The 21,478-nt window shown below is 48.4% G+C and overlaps 4 protein-coding genes across 4 annotated transcripts; 1 reads left to right on the top strand and 3 right to left on the bottom strand.

Annotated features, from left to right (window-relative positions):
* Nucleotides 1–891: 891 nt before the first annotated feature.
* Nucleotides 892–2,855, bottom strand: N7482_003116 (MDR family MFS transporter; the record flags this gene model as incomplete). Its single annotated transcript, XM_056685241.1, has 8 exons — nt 892–1,445; nt 1,511–2,011; nt 2,071–2,142; nt 2,205–2,228; nt 2,280–2,454; nt 2,511–2,562; nt 2,619–2,695; nt 2,757–2,855. 8 exons carry the CDS (start codon nt 2,853–2,855, stop codon nt 892–894), a joined length of 1,554 nt encoding a protein of 517 aa, XP_056548847.1.
* A 6,039-nt stretch (nt 2,856–8,894) lies between these two features.
* On the bottom strand, nt 8,895–10,761 carry N7482_003117 (serine hydrolase domain-containing protein; the record flags this gene model as incomplete). Its single annotated transcript, XM_056685242.1, has 4 exons — nt 8,895–9,714; nt 9,784–10,060; nt 10,120–10,173; nt 10,224–10,761. 4 exons carry the CDS (start codon nt 10,759–10,761, stop codon nt 8,895–8,897), a joined length of 1,689 nt encoding a protein of 562 aa, XP_056548848.1.
* A 1,031-nt stretch (nt 10,762–11,792) lies between these two features.
* On the bottom strand, nt 11,793–12,206 carry N7482_003118 (uncharacterized protein; the record flags this gene model as incomplete). Its single annotated transcript, XM_056685243.1, has 1 exon — nt 11,793–12,206. One exon carries the CDS (start codon nt 12,204–12,206, stop codon nt 11,793–11,795), a length of 414 nt encoding a protein of 137 aa, XP_056548849.1.
* Nucleotides 12,207–13,222: 1,016 nt separating this feature from the next.
* N7482_003119 (NAD(P)-dependent alcohol dehydrogenase) lies at nt 13,223–14,343 on the top strand (the record flags this gene model as incomplete). The annotated part of the gene is made up of 2 exons (XM_056685244.1): nt 13,223–13,861; nt 13,915–14,343. 2 exons carry the CDS (start codon nt 13,223–13,225, stop codon nt 14,341–14,343), a joined length of 1,068 nt encoding a protein of 355 aa, XP_056548850.1.
* Nucleotides 14,344–21,478: the final 7,135 nt, after the last annotated feature.

Below are 21,478 nucleotides of genomic sequence, written 5' to 3' on the forward strand. Positions count from 1 at the left end.
TATGAAACGCTAAATCTGCCGATATCCTGCATACCGGGATATGCCACGAATCTCTCGTATTTCTGCTGCGGCAGCACCTTAGTCCAGCCATCCGCCATTATCCTCGCTGTTTCCACACATCCAACACCGATAGGACCCTTGCAGACCTCCTGCCTAAGCCGCCAATTCCTTGGTGGTGATCGGGCCCTAGGTTTGTAGGTAAGAAATACGACAATTTTATTCTTATCTAGATAATCATATTATACGCGGTCGGAAATAGCAGAAGAGCTACGTAGCTCGGAGAAGAACATATACACTCGGCCACCCTCTTTGATAATATATTATAGAAATGCCATTCCTACAATCGAGCTAGCGGAAAATTCAAAGCCGTGCACTAAAACCGATTCCTCAGCGAAACGTGCGAAGGCGATCTCTAGAAGGCGGCCACATATATGAAACCCCGAGACTCCGTTGCGAGTATCCAGCACTAAAGTTCGGCACAAAAGAGCTCACAAGCAACAAGACAAGGCCTAGGCTTTTAGAGACGTGTTCTTTCATAAGATAGCCGACGCCGAAGAACACTTCAATTCAACCTCCGTCTAAGATCTTTAAGCAACCAATTATAGAGCTAGAAGTCTACCGGTCACTAAAAGCGGCTAAAGGAAATACGGCACTAGGAAAGGACGGTACCCCGACTCTCGTGTGGAAGCACTTGTGAAAGAAGGTCGGAAAGTTTATCACCTAAATCCCTCTGAGATTTACCGGGGAGGAGGGGAGAAATTCGCTGTTATGGAGCCATAGTTACACAGGAAAGAGAAGGAGAATGTTGAAGTAACAACCAACTAGAATATTATTTAACCGTCCTGCAACTGTTTCTACAGACTCTGGCTCCAGACTGTGATAGTGACAGACTTAAACCTTCTCTTCCTCCGCATCCAGCGTTGCTTCTTCCTTCTTTCGGATATCCTTCCATCCCATCCCCAACGAGCTTAAAAACGTGGCGCAGGCACAACCCAGCGCAAGGTAGAATACGCGGTCCACGGCCTTGCTGTATGCCATCAGGACCCCGGCTAACAGATTTGGCTTGCTGATGAGCTGGCGAAGACCCGTTGCTCCCGCCGCGATGACCACCTCTGGGTCAACGCCCGGCGCATAGGTCGGCACGGTTGTACTAAGACTGTTGGTGAAGATGCTTTCTCCGACTGTCAAGAACACGGCGCCACCAAAGGTCTGCGAGAAGGAAAGAAGCGACATAGAAATCGAAACTGTGTCGGGAGGAAGCGTGTTTTGGACCGCGATGACCGGCATCTGTATCCCAAGTCCACGCCCCGCGCCCATCAGGATCTCGTATCCAACCCATTCCTTGGTCGAGGTGGATGGGGAGATGGTGCACAACAGGCCATTGCCAATCGACATCAAAATGGCACTAACCACACTCCAGGGGAGGTAGTAGCCGAATTTGCCGACTAAATTGGTCAGCAGGGGTTCAATCATATATCCCATTTTCATTTGAAGATCAATTATCGCTTACCAGCAGCCCCTGATGACGCGGCACCAATCAACTGACTGATGAGAATGGGCAGCATGTATGCACCGCTCACTGTCGGCGACACTTCCTTGATCGCCTGGAAATATATGGGCAGATAGTAGGTGGTGAGCTGGAGCGCCCCCCAGAAGAAGAGTTGGACAAGACAGCTGGACCACACAATGCGTTGTTTCACCATGGAAAATGGGATCATAGCCTCATCGCCTTGGAAGTATTCCCAGACCAAATAGACGACGAAGGTGCCAGTTGCACCGCCAAAGAGCCCTATCACCGTTGCACTATTCCACGCATATTGGTTTCCGCCATATGCAAGAGCCATGAAGAATTGAATGGACGCCGGTGCAAAGAGTCCAAAGCCGATGAGATCGAGCTTGGTCAGGACGGTTTGTAGGACTGAAATCTCTCGCGGTCTAATGTTGTCTGGGATGTGAATGGAGAGCAACAAGACAGCAACAATAGCCCCGACAGGGAGATTGATATAAAAGCCTGAATAGAAAACCCAGATTAACTTTTGCTAGATCCTATACTGGCCCGCGTCAGCTTACACCACCGCCAATTCACATATTGGGTAAATGCACCACCAAGAACCGGCCCACATATAACCCCGAGCTGAGAAACTAAGAAATAGAGGAGCAGTCAGATCTCTATCCATTCTGGCCCAAACAAACCGAGCACTTACCGCCCAGCAATACTCCAATGTATGCTATTCCTGGTCAGCTCACGAACCAGCAAGTCGCAGGTCAGATCGACATACCAGGCCGTTTGTGCAAGGGTAGGCATGCGGATAGAATAGTCAGACCTCCGTTAACGAGACCTGCAGACCCAATACCCGCCAATGCTCGTCCAATGACCAGCATTTTGGACGACGTGGCCACTCCACAGACCAGGGAGCCTAATTCAAAGATGAAGAAGAAAGCTAGAAATATCCACTTTGGATCAATAAGCACGATTCCCTCATTTAATCACAGGTCAGCTTGAGACCAACCTTTGAGCGGAACTCCGAGTAGAGCTTTCCCGCCAGCGGTTGGAGAGACGCACTATATTGATGTCAGTATCAGTCCTCTTCAGGATATTTTCTTCAATGAATACACACCTAGCCAACTGATACGCACTGCCATACCAACCGACATCTTCAAGAGAATGAAACTGACTTGTAAGGCGAGGAATTGCCTAACATCATAATCATGGTCAGATAATGTTCTAGTACAGGCCAGGAAGTGTATCGTCATACCGTCGCAATAATAACCATATCTAGCAGAACCAAGAATGCGACCAGCGTCACAGACAACATGACCAAGTGAAGCTTGGTTCCAGTGATGTAGTTATCCATAGTTGGCAACGTTTGATGATTTGGACGCCCAGTTGAGAACAAAGGAGCCCCTACTCAATGAAAATAGATACAAAGAAAAGATCAACTGGTCCTGACTTGCTCCAGTGAGATGGAAGAAGTCCTGATCTTTGGATCAAACGCTCTTGCAACGACTTCAGGTTCAAATAATAAGTAGTGAGGTTGATAGGACAAGTCTATACAGGCTACGAGACTGAACCGAATGGAAGATTAATGCCTGGTTGGGGCCCAAACGGTGGTCCATAATTTAATTTGTTATAGGGAGTAAGTAATTTGGCGAGTGGGCTTCGGTGACGGCTACTATATTGATTGGCTCACGGAAGCAAGGAGACCTTTTCCCCCTAACATGGTGCATCTTTCGATGCAGCGGCCGGCAGACAGGTCTAGCCATCTGTTTATTGTTTTTGATGCAGCGGCCGGCAGACAGGTCCTAACCATCTAGGTTCTCACCATATTTTGTTAGGCAGTTAGCTGAGGGGGCGTGTCAAAATATGGCTATCCACCTGTATTATCCAGCTAGCTACTAAAAACGCATCTCAGCTTCATCCTAGGTGCGTGTCTATAGACGATGATCGGAAATCACAAATCACTATCCGTGCCCAAGGAGCCCCACACCGCACCGCGTTGTGGAAGCGGTGTGGGTGGGACTTGGGCACGAATACATAGTTTGATATGCAAATATTTCGGTAGGCCAAGAGCTACTGGTCGTAAGTAGGGAGCGGGCACTCACCACGATGGATGTACTCTTAGAGTACTTTCAGCTATGGGGAAGCTATAGTCAGGAAGAGTAGTCCCCTTCTCCCAATAAAATTCCTTACCGACCGAGTTACCATCTCTAGGATTGGAGAAGGTGTTACTAAGGATGTCGATCATGAATTCCAGCTTACTTTTTGACCCTCGATGTTCTCCAAGAATTGTGAACGACCAATTAAACCAGGGCGATTCAAACTTTAGGTCCTGGTAAACCTGGCCCACAAATCTGCAACTTATATGCGCCCAACCTGCATTTGGACTACCTAAATCTGACCCGAAACTCACAAATAATTTTTCTTTTCCCAGTTAGGCGTGCGTCCAAAACGGGGGGCAGTCCCCACCCTAGCTGTGGTTCTAACACCGCTTGGTTTATACTCACTTGCTGCACCTATTTGGGGATAGCCTCGCGTGAATACGTCACATGGAATCAAGTATATAAACACCGAGGGCCGACAAGCGGTTTGGAAGGCCACAGCGATCCAGGTTGAATCTGTCTATATCACATAATTGAGATATACAGATAGCTTTCTTCAACCTCAATAAGCCTTCGACCGAAGCCGACACTTCTTCTGTATCCCTTACCCTCATCTATCAGTCACCCCGATTTACAGGCATGGATATGGATATTACAAGGCTGAAAAGCTCCATTATCTGGCAACCATTATCAATGTGTATTGGAAGCTTAGGTTTGACAAGCCTGATCGGCCATGCGCTATATGGTGCGGTGGACTGGAGAGCGGTAAGTTATATCCTAATCCACTCACCTCATATTCAACTGATCAAGTGAAAAGGTAGGCTTGACCATGTCTGTTCACTTCGTCTCCGTTGCCTTGGACCACTATAAAGATCACCAACAATCTTACAAGCTTGCAAAAGTGAGAAAGAATCAAGATGCTCTCATTGTCTTTCGACTTGCACAATGGATGATGTTTTTATCTTCCCTTATCGCTGTTGGGATACTTACACAATGTCCGCTATCTACAACCGTGAAAACATGCTGTTCTGCGGCACCAGCACTACTATGGGATTTCCATCTTTTTGAATTTACCTATAATGGAAGAAAGGAGTATGTCTCTGTGAAACGGATTCCTGGTATTAAACCATTTGTTGTTGGGTTAATCCGTGGATGCGGGACTTATGTAGTTGTGGAGTCAATCATGACCCCAACTTACACTTACCAACCTGTTTATCCATGGGACGCTTTTAAGCTTGTTTTATGGGTAGTAATGGACAGAACATGCTTTTCAGTAAGTTGATAACCAACTATCTAGTGTTGTTAAATGCTGACGACCTTTGAAAGTTTCTGTTAGATATACGTGATTTTGATGAAGATAAGAAGGGGGGAGTACGCACGCTTGCGGTTCTACTAGGCTCGATTCCTCTCTCCAAGCTATTCCTCCTTGTGGTCCACTCCATCGTCATTTGCATTTTTTACAAAAACCTATACATTATAGGTGCGACACTTTTTGCAGAGGCTCTTGTTTGGTATTTGGACCATAAGAGTAGCAGGATATGGTTCGATTTGGCCTATCATTCGTTGACTTTTGCTGTTGCCGGCTACTTTATTGTTCTTTTAAAATACTGATATATCAACTTTGCGGCCACGGAGAGGATACAAGGTCAATCAGGAGAAATCAGGCTAAGACAAGATAGCCTGCAGAGTTTTAGGCTAGGGTTGAAGCATGATTTTACAAATATATTTCGGGATATAGGGCCTACTATATTAGTTTTTGGAGAAGTGGTAACCTATTATATGCTTTTCATCTGTGCACCCTATAGTTCAGAGTTTAGTCGACTATAGCGACCTGTCCAGCTGTTGTAGTCATCTTTATTTACTAACGTAATTCCCGCCCGACCGGAACACCTCTTCAAAAAACGCGTCTTCCAAACCACCTATCTAATTCAACCACCTACCATGCCACCAATTCGGCCCGAATCTGCGCAGAAAGCGGCCAATCAAGAGGGCAAGATCTTATTAGCCCTTGATGATATCAAAAATCACCGTATCTCTACTCTCCGCGCAGCAGCGAGGCTATACGGAATACTACTCACTACACTATACGCGCGCGCTCACTACCGGACCTTACGCGTCGATAAGCGCCCGTCTGGCTATAAATTAACCTAAACCGAAGAGGATTCGCTTACTAAGTGGATTATCTCTATAGATACGTATAGTGCAGCCCCTAGGCCCTCTATAGTGCGAGAAATAGCTAATATTCTACTAGCTACGCGTAGTGAAGACCCTCTAGCTACTGTAGGTAAAAATTAGCTATCAAGCTTCGTGTAATAACGCCCTAAGCTTCGTTTAGTATTCTCTAGACGCTACGATTACTAAAGGGCCTAAAACGAAGACCCTACCTTACTACGAGCCTAGTTTACGACCGTATAAGATATTATCGACGCGAACGGTATCTAACCGGAGGATATCTATAACTTTAACGAGACTAGCTTCGCTATAGGGATTATAGCTACATAGAAGGTTGTTATAAGGGCGGAATATTATAGTCGGCGATCGATTTTATAACTAGGTAATCGTGAATAGATTACTGCGGTCGAAGTAGTGAGCGCTAGTAGCTATTCGTTACTACTATACGTGATATTTAAAGCTAAAAACTTTATAGCGTCGTAGTTCGACGAAAAGCTTTATCTTCTAAAGGACTAGCGTATTAAGGTCTCGCTAAATAGTTAGACTACCGATGAAATTAGCCTTCGGTAGCTATAGAAGCTATTTATTCTAGCGATAACGATACGTACGAAAGAGAAATATCGGTTATTAATTCTTAATAGCTATAGTAGCTATCTTACGGCTTAATTCGACTAGATCTATACAGAAAATCATATTATACCCCTTTATATGCCTCCGTACTCTTCGTATCTTTTATAACCGCTTAATATTAGGTGTTTCGCTATATTAAAATATATATACAGTCGCTACGTAAGCGATCTAGCTCGTACGTCGTATAACTATATCGACAAATTCGATTTCCTCGTAGAGTACGCCTAGGCGTATACAGAGGCCTTTTAACCTTATATTATTTAAAATAGCTTCGCTGCTACTGGTCTTATTCCGGTCGACGTAGATCGAGTACTTTCGAAGCTTAATATCTCACTCTAAACGCCGTCGCTACCGAATAGCCGACCCTACACTAGCTATAGCTAATTTAGCCTAAAAATACCCAGAACCGTCGTCTAATTACAAAAATCAGCTTCGATATTGAAGGATCTATTAAGATATCGGTCAAATAGCCCTCCGAGCCTATCAAAAACCGTACTAGATTAGATTATTAAAGGCGCTTGCATCTCGCTTTATAGGGCCGCGATATTAGCGCAGGAAAACAGCGTTCTACACATAGCGAATGAGAAAATACGCCAAAAACGTACACGATCAAAACAACAGATAGTGTACGAAGGAGGCCTCACGGTCGAAGAGGGCCTACAGCTAGTTCAGCAGCTGAATTAGCCAATTAAAGACACTCCGGTAGTAGCGCAGCCGCAGGGCGATGAGGCTATTTAACCAGCTCAGCTAGCAACTAGGGCTCCACCGAGGTGTAGTGGGTGTTTTCAGATTGGGCACAGATATAATCATTGTAAAAACCGCTAGATATAGCCAAATTGATGCGTTTTGCTTAAGATATTAAGATTCAAAATATCCTAATGGGGGTGGGTGTTCCGGTCGGGCGGGTGTTCCGGTCGGGCGGGAATTACGTTAACTTCTTTAATATTAGGTATTGTTAGTCATAGTTTTTCAATCTTGTAATCTAATATACCAATTCTATTGTAATATTAAAATTATTCTAGGGAAGTCATCTAGAAGGGCCTTATCCTAGAGGATTAGGGTTAGTAGAATAATATTTTGATAAATAGGGGCTACTAGGATCTGAGCTAATACTTTTATTCTATGGAACTAGTTAACTCGTTACCGTAACTTATAACGTGCTTCCCGCTCATTCTTAAGGCAGCTTCATACGACCTTGCAAACAAAGCTTCTCATCGCTCAAGGCGTTCTACTTTAGTACGGAAAGGTAGCGATGGGTGTTGTATTCTCAACAGAACTGCCTAGTTTTATCTTTTAAGCTTGGCTATTCGGCAAAGCATTTATTCTCTCTAATCCTGGCAAGACAAGAGTATTAGGTACCGCAGATGATTTCGCTAAAGCCCTCAATCTTCTAGTTGATAGTCGGTCCGTGGTCCCCTCTGCATCCGTCTGCAGCCAGCCCTTTGCCGACCCACTTCAGCCACGCCAATTTTTTTTCAGCTGGACGGGGCTGGCCGACCTTGGCAGCCGAGTACATATGTGAGCGCACGGGTCGGCTATTAGGATCACTTGAAATAAATGCTTAACTGCAGACCGGACATATTATACAAGTGCAGAAGACTACTGTACAGTAGGTGGTTTGCTGTATTTCACCGTAAACTTGAACAACTTGCAGAGTGGGTCCGTCCGATCTACATTGCAGCGTCCCTCCCTCTAACTAGCGCATTCATTTTCACGCTAGCGATTTCGTTGCAGCAAGGGTCCTGGTGTCAGAGTACACGCCCGATTAATCCCGTATTTTTTGGGGTCTTGCTTGCTTGCTTTTTTCTAATCAGCGCAAAATGACATAGGGATCGAAACTACGTGAATTGGGGCTTCCGACCGCCATTTATGTTGCCACCCTCCAAACGTTACCCGTTGGATCTGCAGCGCGCGAAGGCGCTTTGGATGCCTATGTCTATGGAATAGACGGTATTTTCTGAGGTAATAACAAGCATTGAAGCTCTTAGCATCTTGGCAATGCCATTTGTTGCCGGTCGGACTATGGATAAACCTCTGGAGTCTAATCATGTCTTGCGAGATGGAAAGGATTTGGCGTAATCCAAATGCAGCCATCCATCTAATGACACTAAGAACCGTTGAATGCCCGGACTATGAGTACAATCGCCGGAGGAGAAGGATCCCGGGTCATTCATGGTAGGGTGGCCGAATAGATGTAGAAGACACAGTCACAGGAGATGTATGGATGTATTTTGTACGAGGTATAATCATAGGATCCTATTAATTCAAACTCCAAGATTATCTGGTCATCTTCAAGGTCGCTCTCATAGTTTTCCAAACAGCATAGGTATGTGGGATTTGGATATCTACTAAGACCCGAGGTGTATAACAAAGACTGCTATCTGACAGTCTCAATTCTCTTGAACAAAGTGAAGATACTGAGACCCAAGTGAGCTTCGGTACCGACTTATCTATAGATTTAAAAACAGGGTACATCATTAACAATCTTGAGTTTATTTGGCACGGTTAAGCACCAAACCTGACGCCGGAAGCTCGACACTGACAAGTCGTTCATCCTCTAGGTTAAAAATGAACTCATCCGCCGGTCCAGAAAAATCGAGGTTCATCCACGTAAAGGAGTTATCAAATAAGCCTCCTTTGCCTCCCTCCACGGCAGCACGGGGCTTCATTGGGATTTCTGGCTCTGCCATACGGTGTGCCACGCGCATTTTACCCTTAGACCTGTATAGCGATGACAAGGATCGGGAGATGGAGTTAAGCCCAGTTGGGTAGAGGCGCCAGTGCGCATTGTGGCGACCGTTAACACCTTTAATCCAGAAAGACTTGAGCCCAAGGCCAGGGCGGCCCTTGTCAACAGTCAACGTCAGGTTTGTGCCAGACGAACTCTGATCAACGAACGTGCCAGCAAGGTTGCGCCGAGCATTTTCCCAAGCCGCATGCTCAGCAGCGGGGATGAATGTTTCGCCCACCCCGTCACGTAGGGGCCAACGCGCAGGTGTGGCGGTAGAACCGGCGATTAAGATGGAGAAGCCAATTCCGTGGTCTGGAGCCAGGGCGAAAATGGCTGTGTAGTCCTGGTTGCCACCAGCCTTGGTATAGAGGTCTGAGATACGGGTTCGATTCGAGCCCGGAGTAACAGGAATCTCCAGGCGAGAGATTTCCCAAGGTGCACCAACAAGCTCAACTAAGCTGCCCGTTCCACTACGAGGCTTCATCCATTCGGATGTTGTGGCTGGAGAGAGCAGCTCCGAGTTCAAGATTGAAAGACCTGCCGTGCGAAGGTCTGCACCATTGGCGTACAGCCCGCCAGATCTGCACGGCAATTTAGTTTGCACTCCGAGTGGAAACTGAAACACGTCCAGAGGAATGGAAGAGACCTACGATGCGACAACCTCGAGGTCAAGGCCCCATGATGAATTCTTGTCGACGATAGAGCGATCGATCGCATTCAGATCTGAGCCAGTCGGCACCTTCGTCGACGTACTGCCCAGTCCCAATGGCTCGAAAAGCATGTCGCGGATTGCATCTGTGTACGTCTTCTGTCCGGACAGACGAGCGAGAACCTGCCCGAGAACAGCAAACCCTGCGTCGGAATATATGGCATTTCGGAACGGGGAGATGACGGGCTTTTTGTCCTCGCGCATGAAAGTCAAAAACTCTATGTAACGTATTTCGATTAGTCTCTTCATCTTCAACGACCACAAAACGGGTAAATACCTCGCGACGTGTAGTTCAATGGGTCGTCCGGCTTCAGATATTTCGCAAAGAAGTCTAGTGGAGAGGTCAACATCTGCTCACAGGATACTCAAAGGCACACATACCCCCCGGTCCTCCAGTGCCAGCCTGCTGAGAAGCTAATGCTCCGACGGTAATATCCTCCCAACGGAGTCTCTGCAGTGGGTCGGCAGATGAATTTCCTGCAAGCTCGGGAAGGTATTTCGTCACCGGTTGGCTGAAGACTTCTATGCCTGCCTTCGCGATGATGGCGTAGACCGTGAAGAGCTTGGTTACGCTTCCAATGCGAAATATCGTCTTGTCGTTGAGGATTCCAGCAGTCAAACTCTTGTTTGCATCATGCCCGACGTGCGAATAGTTATATATCGAACTGTTGGTCGCCGCGGAAAAGACGTCGACGGAAAAGACCAGGTCCGTGCGATTAAGAGCTCCGGTGGAAAAGAGACTGTCCACGAGGCCAGGGAACTTCAATTTCGCACTCTGGATCGCGATTGAATTTGATAAATCAAAATTGGAGATGAAAGATGGGCCGATTAAGGGGACCTCATCTGTGGCGATGATGCGAGCTGCTGAACTCGCCAGGAACCCGAGCACGGATCCAACCAATACTTTGTGAAGAAACATTTGCAAGTAGTTCGATGAGTTTTAGACTAGATATGAAAAGTTCACACTTCTCGAAAATTTCATGGAAATTGTTAAAGCCCAAAGAATCCTGCTTTGCTCCTTTTATATTCGATTGCCGGTAGCTGTGAATCCGTGGTGTTGATGAGCTGTTGAGGATCTACACTGCGTATAAACAACCCCCAGACGTAAGCCAAGCCCTCGCGCTAGCCAAAATTGGTTCGATGTATCGCTCTCTGAACACTCATGAAGATCATGACAAACTATAATAAGCGACTTTGCCCCAACTCAGCCCCAGCCAAGCGGTAATTTTTTCACAGCCAGTGCAGTCTGGCCTTGGTGGCGACCCTTTTTTCGGACCCCAAAACCAAGCGCGCCATACAACCCGAAACGAAGGACAGAAGTGGACTCTTCGAATTCCAGTCTAGGAGCTATGTAGGGCTCGCGCTAAGTATAACCTGGTCGGGTCATAGATTTATACTGCTCCACCGATCCATGTAACTGGGATTCAATTAGCCAATGCAGTCCATGCTCGCACCTAACAAGACACCTTCACTGTCACTCATTAGAATACTTGGCATATGGCGCGCCTGCCCCTTCCCCACATCTAATTCACTACTGCCAGCAGATATCCTGACCATTGCAACGCACGCTTTATTCAAGGCCCATGAAACAAGCCACGCCTCAGGCTGCCGCCATCTTGCCGCCTTCTTCCCTTACCATTTCCTATCGAATGAGTTTGACAGATATGTTATGCCGCATTTGCACCCTTGAATTTTTTCTCTGCAGGTTCTACTTGTGAACGCCAGGGATAATCCCCCAGGGTTCGTGGTCCGCTGGCTGCTTGCTTTGCCGCTTGGTCTGCTTTCTCATTTCCTTCGAGTCCCGCAAGGCCTGGGGATGCGTTGCTCGCAGCGGTTGCGGTGGCTTGAAGGTTCTCCAGGCCGGATAACACGGTTAAGGTGTTATACTTCAAGTTGAACGAAGATATAGAGACGGTGGTTGACCATGCCCTGGAGGTGGCGTTCATGCCACTAGTTATCCACGTGCTCGTCGAGGCGTAGCAGGAGGCGCCCAGCGTAGACGAGGTCACATTGCAATCCAAAGTCCCAGTAACGATGTAGATAGTGCGGTTCCAAGCTGGTGATATCGTAATGATAGTCCTGGAAGGTCGCACCGGTCGTGGGAGTTACAGGCAAGACATAACCGGAAGAGGAACATTGGCTGGCCTCGGCAGATCGGCAGTCGACCTCAATTGCAGTAGCTGAGGTATCGGCGCTCACGACTCTCCCTTCCAGGTAATCCAGATTCATCTCATATAGGGCCGGGAATAGAATATTGACCTCTGTTGACTGCGCCGTCGTCTGCGTCGTTGTGCCTGCCACCATCGGCATTATTGCAGCGATGGCGACGGCCAGGGCTGTACGGAGAATGCCGGTAAAGTTCATTGGGTCACGACAAGGAAGGGCGAGAGATGACGTTTCGCAACCTCATTCAGGGGATTGTCGTTCTTTAAGATCTGTGACCCTTAATCCTAGCCTAAGACTATCTAGCGTGACGGCTTGTTAGTCCATAATTAGTGCGAGGAGAGGAGCCATAGGATATCTATCATTCTTATGGTTGGATCACAGTAGTAATACTGGGAGACAAAAGTCTTTCGCTCATCTTGAGGTTTTCCCAGACCCTCCGAATATCAAAATGCTTGGAGATATGTAAATGTTTAAAACATGTACTTAACACAATTTTGTAGCACAAGTTAGCCAGATGAAATGGAATCTACACAGTTCTCCTCTTGTTGATCCCACGGATACCAAAAATCTAGAATTCAGCCCCCACCTCAGCTTCGAGTGGAGACTGGACAACAAAAAGGGTTGGAAATGAGGGAGTGCGCCGTGAGGCGGCTGAGGCTTGGAACAAAAGTGGAAAGAACACGAAATAAGCCTTGTGGAGTGCCAATGATTTGGGATTGGCTGTGATAAACTTTCTGTGCCGTGGCAGCGCACCCCCTGGTCAGCACTAACAACCTGAACCTATCTTAGGGCTTGCATTTAAACTGCGACTTCCACTTGGCTCGATACGTTAGTCTTTTCCGGTAATCTACGGCAGATGAGCCTATCGATCAGCTCATCCCTCCGGAAATGAGTGAGAAACAAGGCTTCTTGCGATCGATCGACAGTGGGCTAACTCAACTCTGAAGACAGATTGTCTGGAAGAACAGTCCAGTGCGAGCTTCCCATTCCACCCAGGTATGAAAATAGCCACATATATGTGTTGTATTTCTAGAGCGTGGAGGCGGCATCTGCGTATTCACCGTGCCCCGAAGTCGTCCCACGCTTACGCTCGGGTCCGACAGCTCGCGCGCTTTCGGGCGAGCTTACCGCTCTGAAGGTTGGTCACGAATAAACTTATTGGGCTCAATGTTTTCCCCTCTTCAACTCTCCACGGCCCAACCACACGGGCAGAGATGGCGTCAACAACCCAGATGCCGGATATACCGCCGACCATGCGCGCCTGGGTCCGCCCACGGCGGGGCCCCGCACGCAGCTCGCTCGAGCTGGTCACTGGCTTGCCCACGCCCGCCAAGCCGACGGGCTCGTCGCCAGATGTGCTGATCCGCGTGTCTCACGTGTCGCTGCAGTTTAATACCGAGTGGCTGATGAAGATTCTGCCAAACTTGCCCCTCACCGGGCCCTGGATCCCGGAGATCGAGCTGTCCGGAGAGGTGGTGGCGGCGGGCGAAGGCGCGCCGGTTGAGGTGCGCAACCCGGGCACGCACGTTGTCGCCTTTCAAAGCATCCCTGGCGCCGTGCTCATGGGCCACGGCGTGCTGACCGAGTACGTGCGGGTGCCGGGCAGACAAGTGGCGCGCACCGATGCCGCCATCGACATGGCGTCGGCCTCGGGCATTAACGGCGCCGGCAGCACCGCGCTCAAAATGATCCGCACAGCAGGCGTGCGCGAAGGTCATACGGTGCTCGTGAATGGCGCCAGTGGATCCGTTGGCTCAGTGCTCGTGCAGCTGTGCAAGCTACGAGGCGCCAAAGTCGTCGGCGTGGCCAGCAGCGGCAATGAGGCCATGGTACGCGGCCTAGGCGTCGACGAGGTAGGTGGAGGTTACCAGTGGATGACACGGGTACATGGCTCACACGGTCCCAGTTCATCGACTACCACAAGCACGACCCGCTGCCGGCGTACCTAGCGCATCAGTATGGTGATAGGCCGTTCGACTTCGTGCTCGACTGCGTCGGCACGCAGGCGCTCTTTGTCAACTCGCCAGCCTACCTCAAGACTGAGGGCGCGGTGGTCAACATCGGCATCCTCGAGGGCATTGGTTTGACTTTACGTAATGTCCTCTTCAACATGTTCCTGCCCACCTGCCTGGGCGGCGTGCCGCGCCGCTATATTATGTTCAGCACGCCGCCGGCGCGCGACGATGCCATCTACCTGGTGCGCCTGATTGAGGATGGCCATGTGCGCATCCCCGTCGACTCCGTATTCGACATGGAGGATGCCGTTAGCGCCTACGAGCGCATTGCTACCAAGCGCGCACGCGGCAAGGTCGTGGTTAAGGTTTCCAGCGGCTAGACTGCGGATGGGGAGCGGTCTTCTGTTAACGAAGACCAGCTGAATATGCCTGCATTCGCCGATTTGCTGGCGGGTGGTCCCTGTCGTACATGTACAAGGCAAGGGAGTTGCGTCATGAACACAGCCGAGGTTGCCCGGTGCCGAGCGGTCTTGAGTCGAAGCAAGCCTGAAGCATGATGGGGTAACGGCCGATGTGTTCCTCGCAAGGATGGCAATAAGCTAGGTGCTCCAATCTGGAAGATGACGGGGAGATGGTGGTCGTTGGACAACGGAATCTGGGGTTCTCCCTAGAGAAAAGTTAACATCCGAAAGAACGGGTAAGGTCATACCACTACACTTTGAGCAGCAATTGGAATTCCGGGTTTCATGACCTTTAGTGCCTAGAGGAACAGGGGTAGGATCGCATGAGATTGAACTATTGCTGATAAGCAAAGGTTACCTACACCCCCCACAAAACAAGTCAGAGCCCCTGGGAACGCAGTATTGGGAAGGCATGCCCACATGGACCGAGGTTTGTCGCTACTTAAATTCCGGAATATTCTCGTTTTATCACTACCGCTATCCCCTATCTGCTATATTCCACCATCAACTAGTCAACGAAAGACAGCCACAACGACAGTGAGCAAAGCCATAACAAAGCCATAACAACCCAGACGATGACCAACTACATTACCTATAAGTTAATATCGATTCCATATTTACCACGAGATATTCGTTAATCGACAATTTCATAAAATGACATTCGAGGACCAAACATGGGCCACTAGCTATAGGAGCACATGTCCGATGATGCCCAAAACTACCCAAAAGCTGCCCGGCTGCCCATTCGCTTCAAAAAAACAATGCGCATTTTGGGTCAAAACGCTCGTGCTCCTGCGGCAAATTTCGTCCTCATTGGACTTAATCTATTCAACCTGGCCAAAGACCAGCTGGTCATAACTCCTGCTGCTGGAAAACAATAACTTCAGCGCCAAATTGAACTTTTGAAATATCTCAGGAACCAGACCAGTTAGCGAGTAACAGACCACGGCAAATTTCATCTAACTCCCTGCGCTACACTTTGATACTGGCATTGACCCTGTCAGGCCAGTATCATAGTGGTGCGCGCGCAAAAGGGTGTTGGGCCTGTCCCGTCAGGGGCGCCCGGAGGCCCATCGAAATCTCTGCCATCGAACCGTAAGCGCGTACTGAACGCCAATCATGATGCACAAGCACTGTTAAAAGCACTGCGCAGTAAGCAGAATGGGGTAAAGGCACTGGAATCCCAGTATTCTAAGCTCGCCGACTTCCTCAAGCGTATAGAGGCGCTCACTAAGGACCTCCTATTAATACCGTTATAGACGGACTGGCAGGCTAAACTCGCAGCTATCCGTAAGGATATATAGGATATCAAGACGGTAGTAGAACCGCTAGCGAAGCAGACCGTCAGATCCTTCGCTGAATAGGCTAGAAGAGCGCCTACGCCCGTATACTACTAGTCCTCCTCCCCTAACTCGTCCGATTCTACGCCCGTGCGAGCTTCGGACGTCGTATGTGACCGAGAGGTTATAGTATACCTTAGAGATCGGGCATAAGTAGGCGTCTTCCGCCGTCTAACGCCAGCAGAGCTCACTAAGCGTGCTAACCAGGCTAGGGCCAAAGCCGCACAGTCCCCTCGCGATCCGATACCCGCCCTCGCCTAGGTAATAATCCTAGCGTCCCGATAGCTTAAATCGGGGGATATCCGGTTCACCGTATACGACGCGAAAGAGGCAGAGATCCTACGGATTCACCGTAATAAGTAGACTAAAGGGCTCTATAAGACTACCTTCGTCTACCTACTAATATAGGGAGTGGTAGTTCACGACGTTAACGTACGCTCTTTAAGAATTAACCGGGCGTCGGAGGACCTACCGCAGGAGGAGGTAATTAAGGATTTGCTAGCGGAGAATATTCAGTTCTAGGGAGATACGGAGATCGCTAAGATCTACTAGCTCAAGACCCCGTCGGGTAAGAGCGGCTCTCTCGTCCTCGAGTTCACCTTACCGGTCCCTATAAATACGGCTATCAGCCACGGAGTCCTCTGGGACTATAATAACCTAATAGCGGTCTTATACGATCGAGAGTCTCGGCTGCGCTAGTGCTTTAACTGTCAAAAGTTTAGATATATAGGAACCGCCTATTCCTAACCCATTAGATATATATACTACGCGGAGGGCTATTAGTCTCGGGATTGCCCTTCGAAGGATACATACAAAAAACATAAATATACTAACTACGAAGGCGCACACGCTATATAGAGTCAGGACTATCAGCTTCGTGTCTAGGAGATCGAGCGGATAAATAAGCGAGCTAAATACCGGGGAAGATTTCATCTAGTCCCCGTACCGTTCAGCATCCGATAGCTACCGGCGAACCTATAGCCCTCCTCCGTTAGCTTATAGGGAACCCCCCAAAGCTCATCCAGCGAAGAGCTTAGCGGTACGAGTAGCGATGTACCAGCCGCACAGCCTAATAACGGAGGCTCGTAGGATACCGGTCCTATCCTATCTCGATCCGCCTAAAACGTAGCTACGCTAGTTACTAAGGTAGCGGCTACTAAAACTACTAAGACTATAAAGAATAAAACTAAGATAGCCAGTAAGCCGGTAACAGCTACCGACACTAAGTCGACAACGGCTCCGGTAAATAACAGTATAGAACAAGGACAAAAATCGTCAGATTTAATAGATACTAGGGTAGATAAGGCCGAGGAAGAACCTACCTCTAAACCTATATAAGCCCACCCCGAGCTAAATTCAACGGAGGCAGGAATAGAAGAGGCTACGGAAGCCTATACCGTATTAAACTCGACCGATATAGGGGCAGAAAAGGCTAGAGTAGGCGAGGCTAGAGTAGAGGAGGCCAGGGAGGAAGAGGCTAGAGAGGAAGAACCTAGAGAGGAACTTATACTTAAACCCTTACAGATTCGCCCTATAATCCCCTTAATCTCGCTTAAATCACTTAATAACTACTAATTCGGGCCGAGCGATAGCGTTATACGGCACTAACTAGTCTTTTACCGAACCTTCCCTCCCGTATCATCTAAATCCGAAATAGCCAGAGAGCGAACCGCTAAGGTACGTACTACCCGTATAAAGGCTATAGAGGAAAGGAAATCATAATTAACTAGCGGAGGAAAACGGTCCGGGGACTCCTAGTTAGGGGACTCGAGCAGTAGAAGGTTAGTAAGGATATCGAAACTAATCGAGAACGTAAACCGGCGAAGGGCAGAATTAACGTCCGAAGCCGAGGGCGATATATAAGAACCCAAAGGCTAGTTAGTACTATATAATACTAACGAACCGTCGATATCCTCCCTCTCTTCCCTACCGGAATAGCTATCTAACTAGGAGTTCTAACCGTTATCGCTACTATCAGTACTATCGCTACCGGATCGACCTAGCTCGCTACTAGAGATAAGCAGTAGGAAGCGGAAGAAGCTATACGGTAAAAACCGCTAAAAGGAAAAGCTAGGAGCGCGGAAAACCCCGAGGAAACTAGCCCCGTCTAAACGTTAATAAATTAGTATAATCGGTAATAATATATACTAAGAGAACTTAAAATATACTAATATAACGTAAACCGATAGAAAGATAAGGTAATAGCTTAGTTTCTAAGGGACCCGGAGGTTCTCTTAGTAGATATTATCGCTATCTAAGAGCCGTAGAAGTCAGAATTCAAAGATAACACTTACCGGCCCTACTAACGTACCTATAACCTCCTCCGACCCCCGACAGACCCGAGCCTACCCGTCGAAGTAGCTCGTATATGCGTCTGTATATTTATATTAAAGAAACTAGGCGAGTATACCTACGTTATCTACTCCTACGACCTATAGGAGCTCCGGATGACGCTAGTCGACGGCGAAGAGCTTCGGCTATTTAATCTATATAACGAGAGGGGCAGCTAGGGAGCCTTAGATCTATTAAAAGAACTTATACCGTTAGCTAGAGAACGTTAGAAGGGCGTCTCTTACCTAATCATAGGTAACTATAACCTACACTACCCGGTATAGGGAGGCGATAGGGTCTAATAGCTAGAGCCTAAAGCCGATAAGCTACTCGACCTAATAGCCGTCGCTACGTTGGATCCGTAGCTACCCCCAGGTGTAATCACTAGGCGCGATAAGGACTTAGCAACGACTATCGACTTAGTTTTGGCTACGGCTAACCTACGTATACGCCTAGTAAGCTATACGGTAACGGAGAAAGTGTATACTAACTCGGATTACCTCCCTATATATACTATAATAGACATCTCGCCTATCCTAGCCGAGGAAAACCCGCGGAGGAACTAGAAGGCGATAGACGTAGAGAAGTTTCTGAAATTTATCGAACTAAACCTATATCAAATCAGTAGTAATAGTAACAGCCTCCAAACCCCGTAATAGATCGACGACGCCACCGACTACCTTATACGTATCGTCTAACAAGGCATCTAGGCGTCTATACCCTTCGCCAGACTATCCGAATAGTCTCAGCCCGAGTAGACCCCTAAGTGCACCGAGGCCATTAAGGAGATACGCCGTGCGTTCCGTCGATGTAAGAGGGATAGCGCAACGGAGGAGGACTGGAACGAATATAAAGAACTAAAGAACAAGAAAGGGAAGATAATTAATAGGGCTCTGAGAAACGGCTTCCGCGGCTAGGTAAGACGGATGGTAGAAGATAGTCCCTGCGGTCTCTAGAAGGTCTCCGAATAGGCGCGTATACGCGACTAGCCGGCCTGCCGCAACGTCCTAACACTTAACGGGAGAGACGACCCGGCAGAGACGAACCAGCAGAAAGCAGAGACCCTCCGCCAGGCGTTCTTTCCTTAGCTACCGGAGGCCGACCTCTCTGACATCCCTAATACGCACTTACCGAAATAGCTAGACTTCCCTGTCATTACCTAATAGGAGGTTAAGGACGCTATCAAGAGAACACCGCCTAACAAAGTACCTAGCGAGGATATAATCCCGAACCGTATATAGAAGATCTTAGCAGACAGCCACGAGTTCGTAGCCACTCTGACAGCTATCTTCGACGTATATATACGAACGGGCTTCAATCCTCGCCACTTCTAGCACTCGATTACCGTCACGCTACTAAAGGGAGGACCAAGAGACTTCCGTAAACCAAAGTCCTAGCGCCTAATCGCCCTACTAAATACCCTCGGCAAGGTACTAGAGTCAGTCGTCGCTGCTCGCATCGCGTAGGCAGTAGAGGAACACCAGCTCCTACTAAGGACCTATCTAGGTAGAAGGAAAGGTATTAGTATCGACTATACCATACAGATAATCCTTAATATAGTATATACCGCATAGGGACACGACCGGGTAGTCTCCGCGCTGTTTTTAGACGTTACCGGCGTATACGACAACGTTTCCCACCAACAACTGCTTCACAACCTCCGCAGGCTAGGACTGGGCTATTTCGCCGCTTAGCTAGAGTCTTTCTTAACTAGCCGCTCGATACGTATTAGGCTACCAACTAGCTATACCTCAGATATCTTCCTTACACTAACAGGGATCCCCCAGGGATCACCGCTATCGCCTATTATCTTCCTAATCTTTAACACCCCTCTCATCCTTACGTGCATAAAGGGCACAAGCAAGGATAATTACGTACGAGGAATTAGGTAGGTAGACGATGTAGCCACTATCGCTATCTCTAAGTCTTACTACCGAAACGTACAATTACTAGAAGGCGCATTAACCAGGGCTAACGTCTAGGCCGATCGACACGCAGCCAAGTTTGCACCAGAGAAATTTAAACTCATTCACTTTCGGAACCCCCAAATTCAAGACCAACCCACAGCCGACCAATATCGAATTATCCAGCCAGAAGATAGCGACTTTGATATATATAACATCGACCATGCATTCCCTACCGGCCATAACCAGATAGCTATACAAACCGCTACTCAGACGATCCAACCAGTTAAATAGGCCAAATATCTCGGCATTTAGCTCGACAAGCATCTTATATTTAGTACACATCGCCAAAAACTACTCGCTAAGGCCAACGGGAGCCTCGAGGCCCTCCGGGCCATCACTGGCTCTACCTAGGGTACATCTCTCTACGCCATACGGCGGGTCTACCAAGCGGTAGTAGTCCCACAAATGTTATACGGCGTTACCGCGTAGTATTACCCCAAGGCAAGAACGATGCTATATAGAGAACGGCTAAAGATCACCAACGAATACACCAAGATCCAGCGACGCACCGCCCTCCTGATCTCCGGCGCATTTAAGTTAACCAGCGCAGCCGCGCTCAATATAGAACTATTCTTGCTACCCATCAAGCTCTAAATGGAACAAATAATCGAGGAAACCGCCATCCGGATCCAAACAGGGCCAAAATAGGCCCAACCGGAATGCCTACGCTACAAGCGTACGACTAAGGCCACTAAGCGTAGAGGATAGGGACCACTGGAAGCCCACCGGTGGAAACCAAAAGGAATCCTGAATATCCCGGGGGTCTAGGAGACCCGTAAAGCGTTCGTTCTATTACCGTGGGAGATACGGATCCCATACGTGATTGAAGATACAGAGGCGGCGCGAGCCTCGTACGACCGGATCGAGACAGAGGCTCTCTTCTAAGAGGGCCTTACGAACCTAATATAGGAAGAGGGAGGCTAAATAGAAGAAGGGGGCCCGACAGGACAGAACTGCAGCCCGACAGTCCTGTCCTTCACGGACGGTAGTAGATACGAGGGCTAAGTCGGCGCCTCCGCCGTCGCCCTAAGGGACGGCATCTTCCTGCGACGATACTTAGGGACTCTCTAAGAATCCACCGTGTATCTCGCTGAGCTTAATAGCATCGAGATAGCGATCGCTAAGCTCTAGTCTAATAGGGGAAAGATAGTTATCTTCTCTAATTACTAGGCTACTATTTAGGCAGTGCAAAACCCTAAGCGGTTATCTGGCTAGTATATTCTTACCTACATTTATGACTACATACGGGCTATCCAGCCGCTAGCCGCATAGCATACGCCTACGTCCGATACGATTCCCGTCGAGATCCGCTGGATCCCCGTATACGTAGGCGTGCCTAGTAATAAGACGGCGGACGTTGAGGCAAAGTTAGCGGCGACGGGAGGTATAGAGAGCGGAACGGATTAATATACGTCC

This window comes from Penicillium canariense (genome assembly GCF_028826845.1).
Source record: "Penicillium canariense strain IBT 26290 chromosome Unknown utg000001l_segment0_segment0, whole genome shotgun sequence".
In the NCBI taxonomy this organism is placed as follows: Eukaryota; Fungi; Ascomycota; class Eurotiomycetes; order Eurotiales; family Aspergillaceae; genus Penicillium; species Penicillium canariense.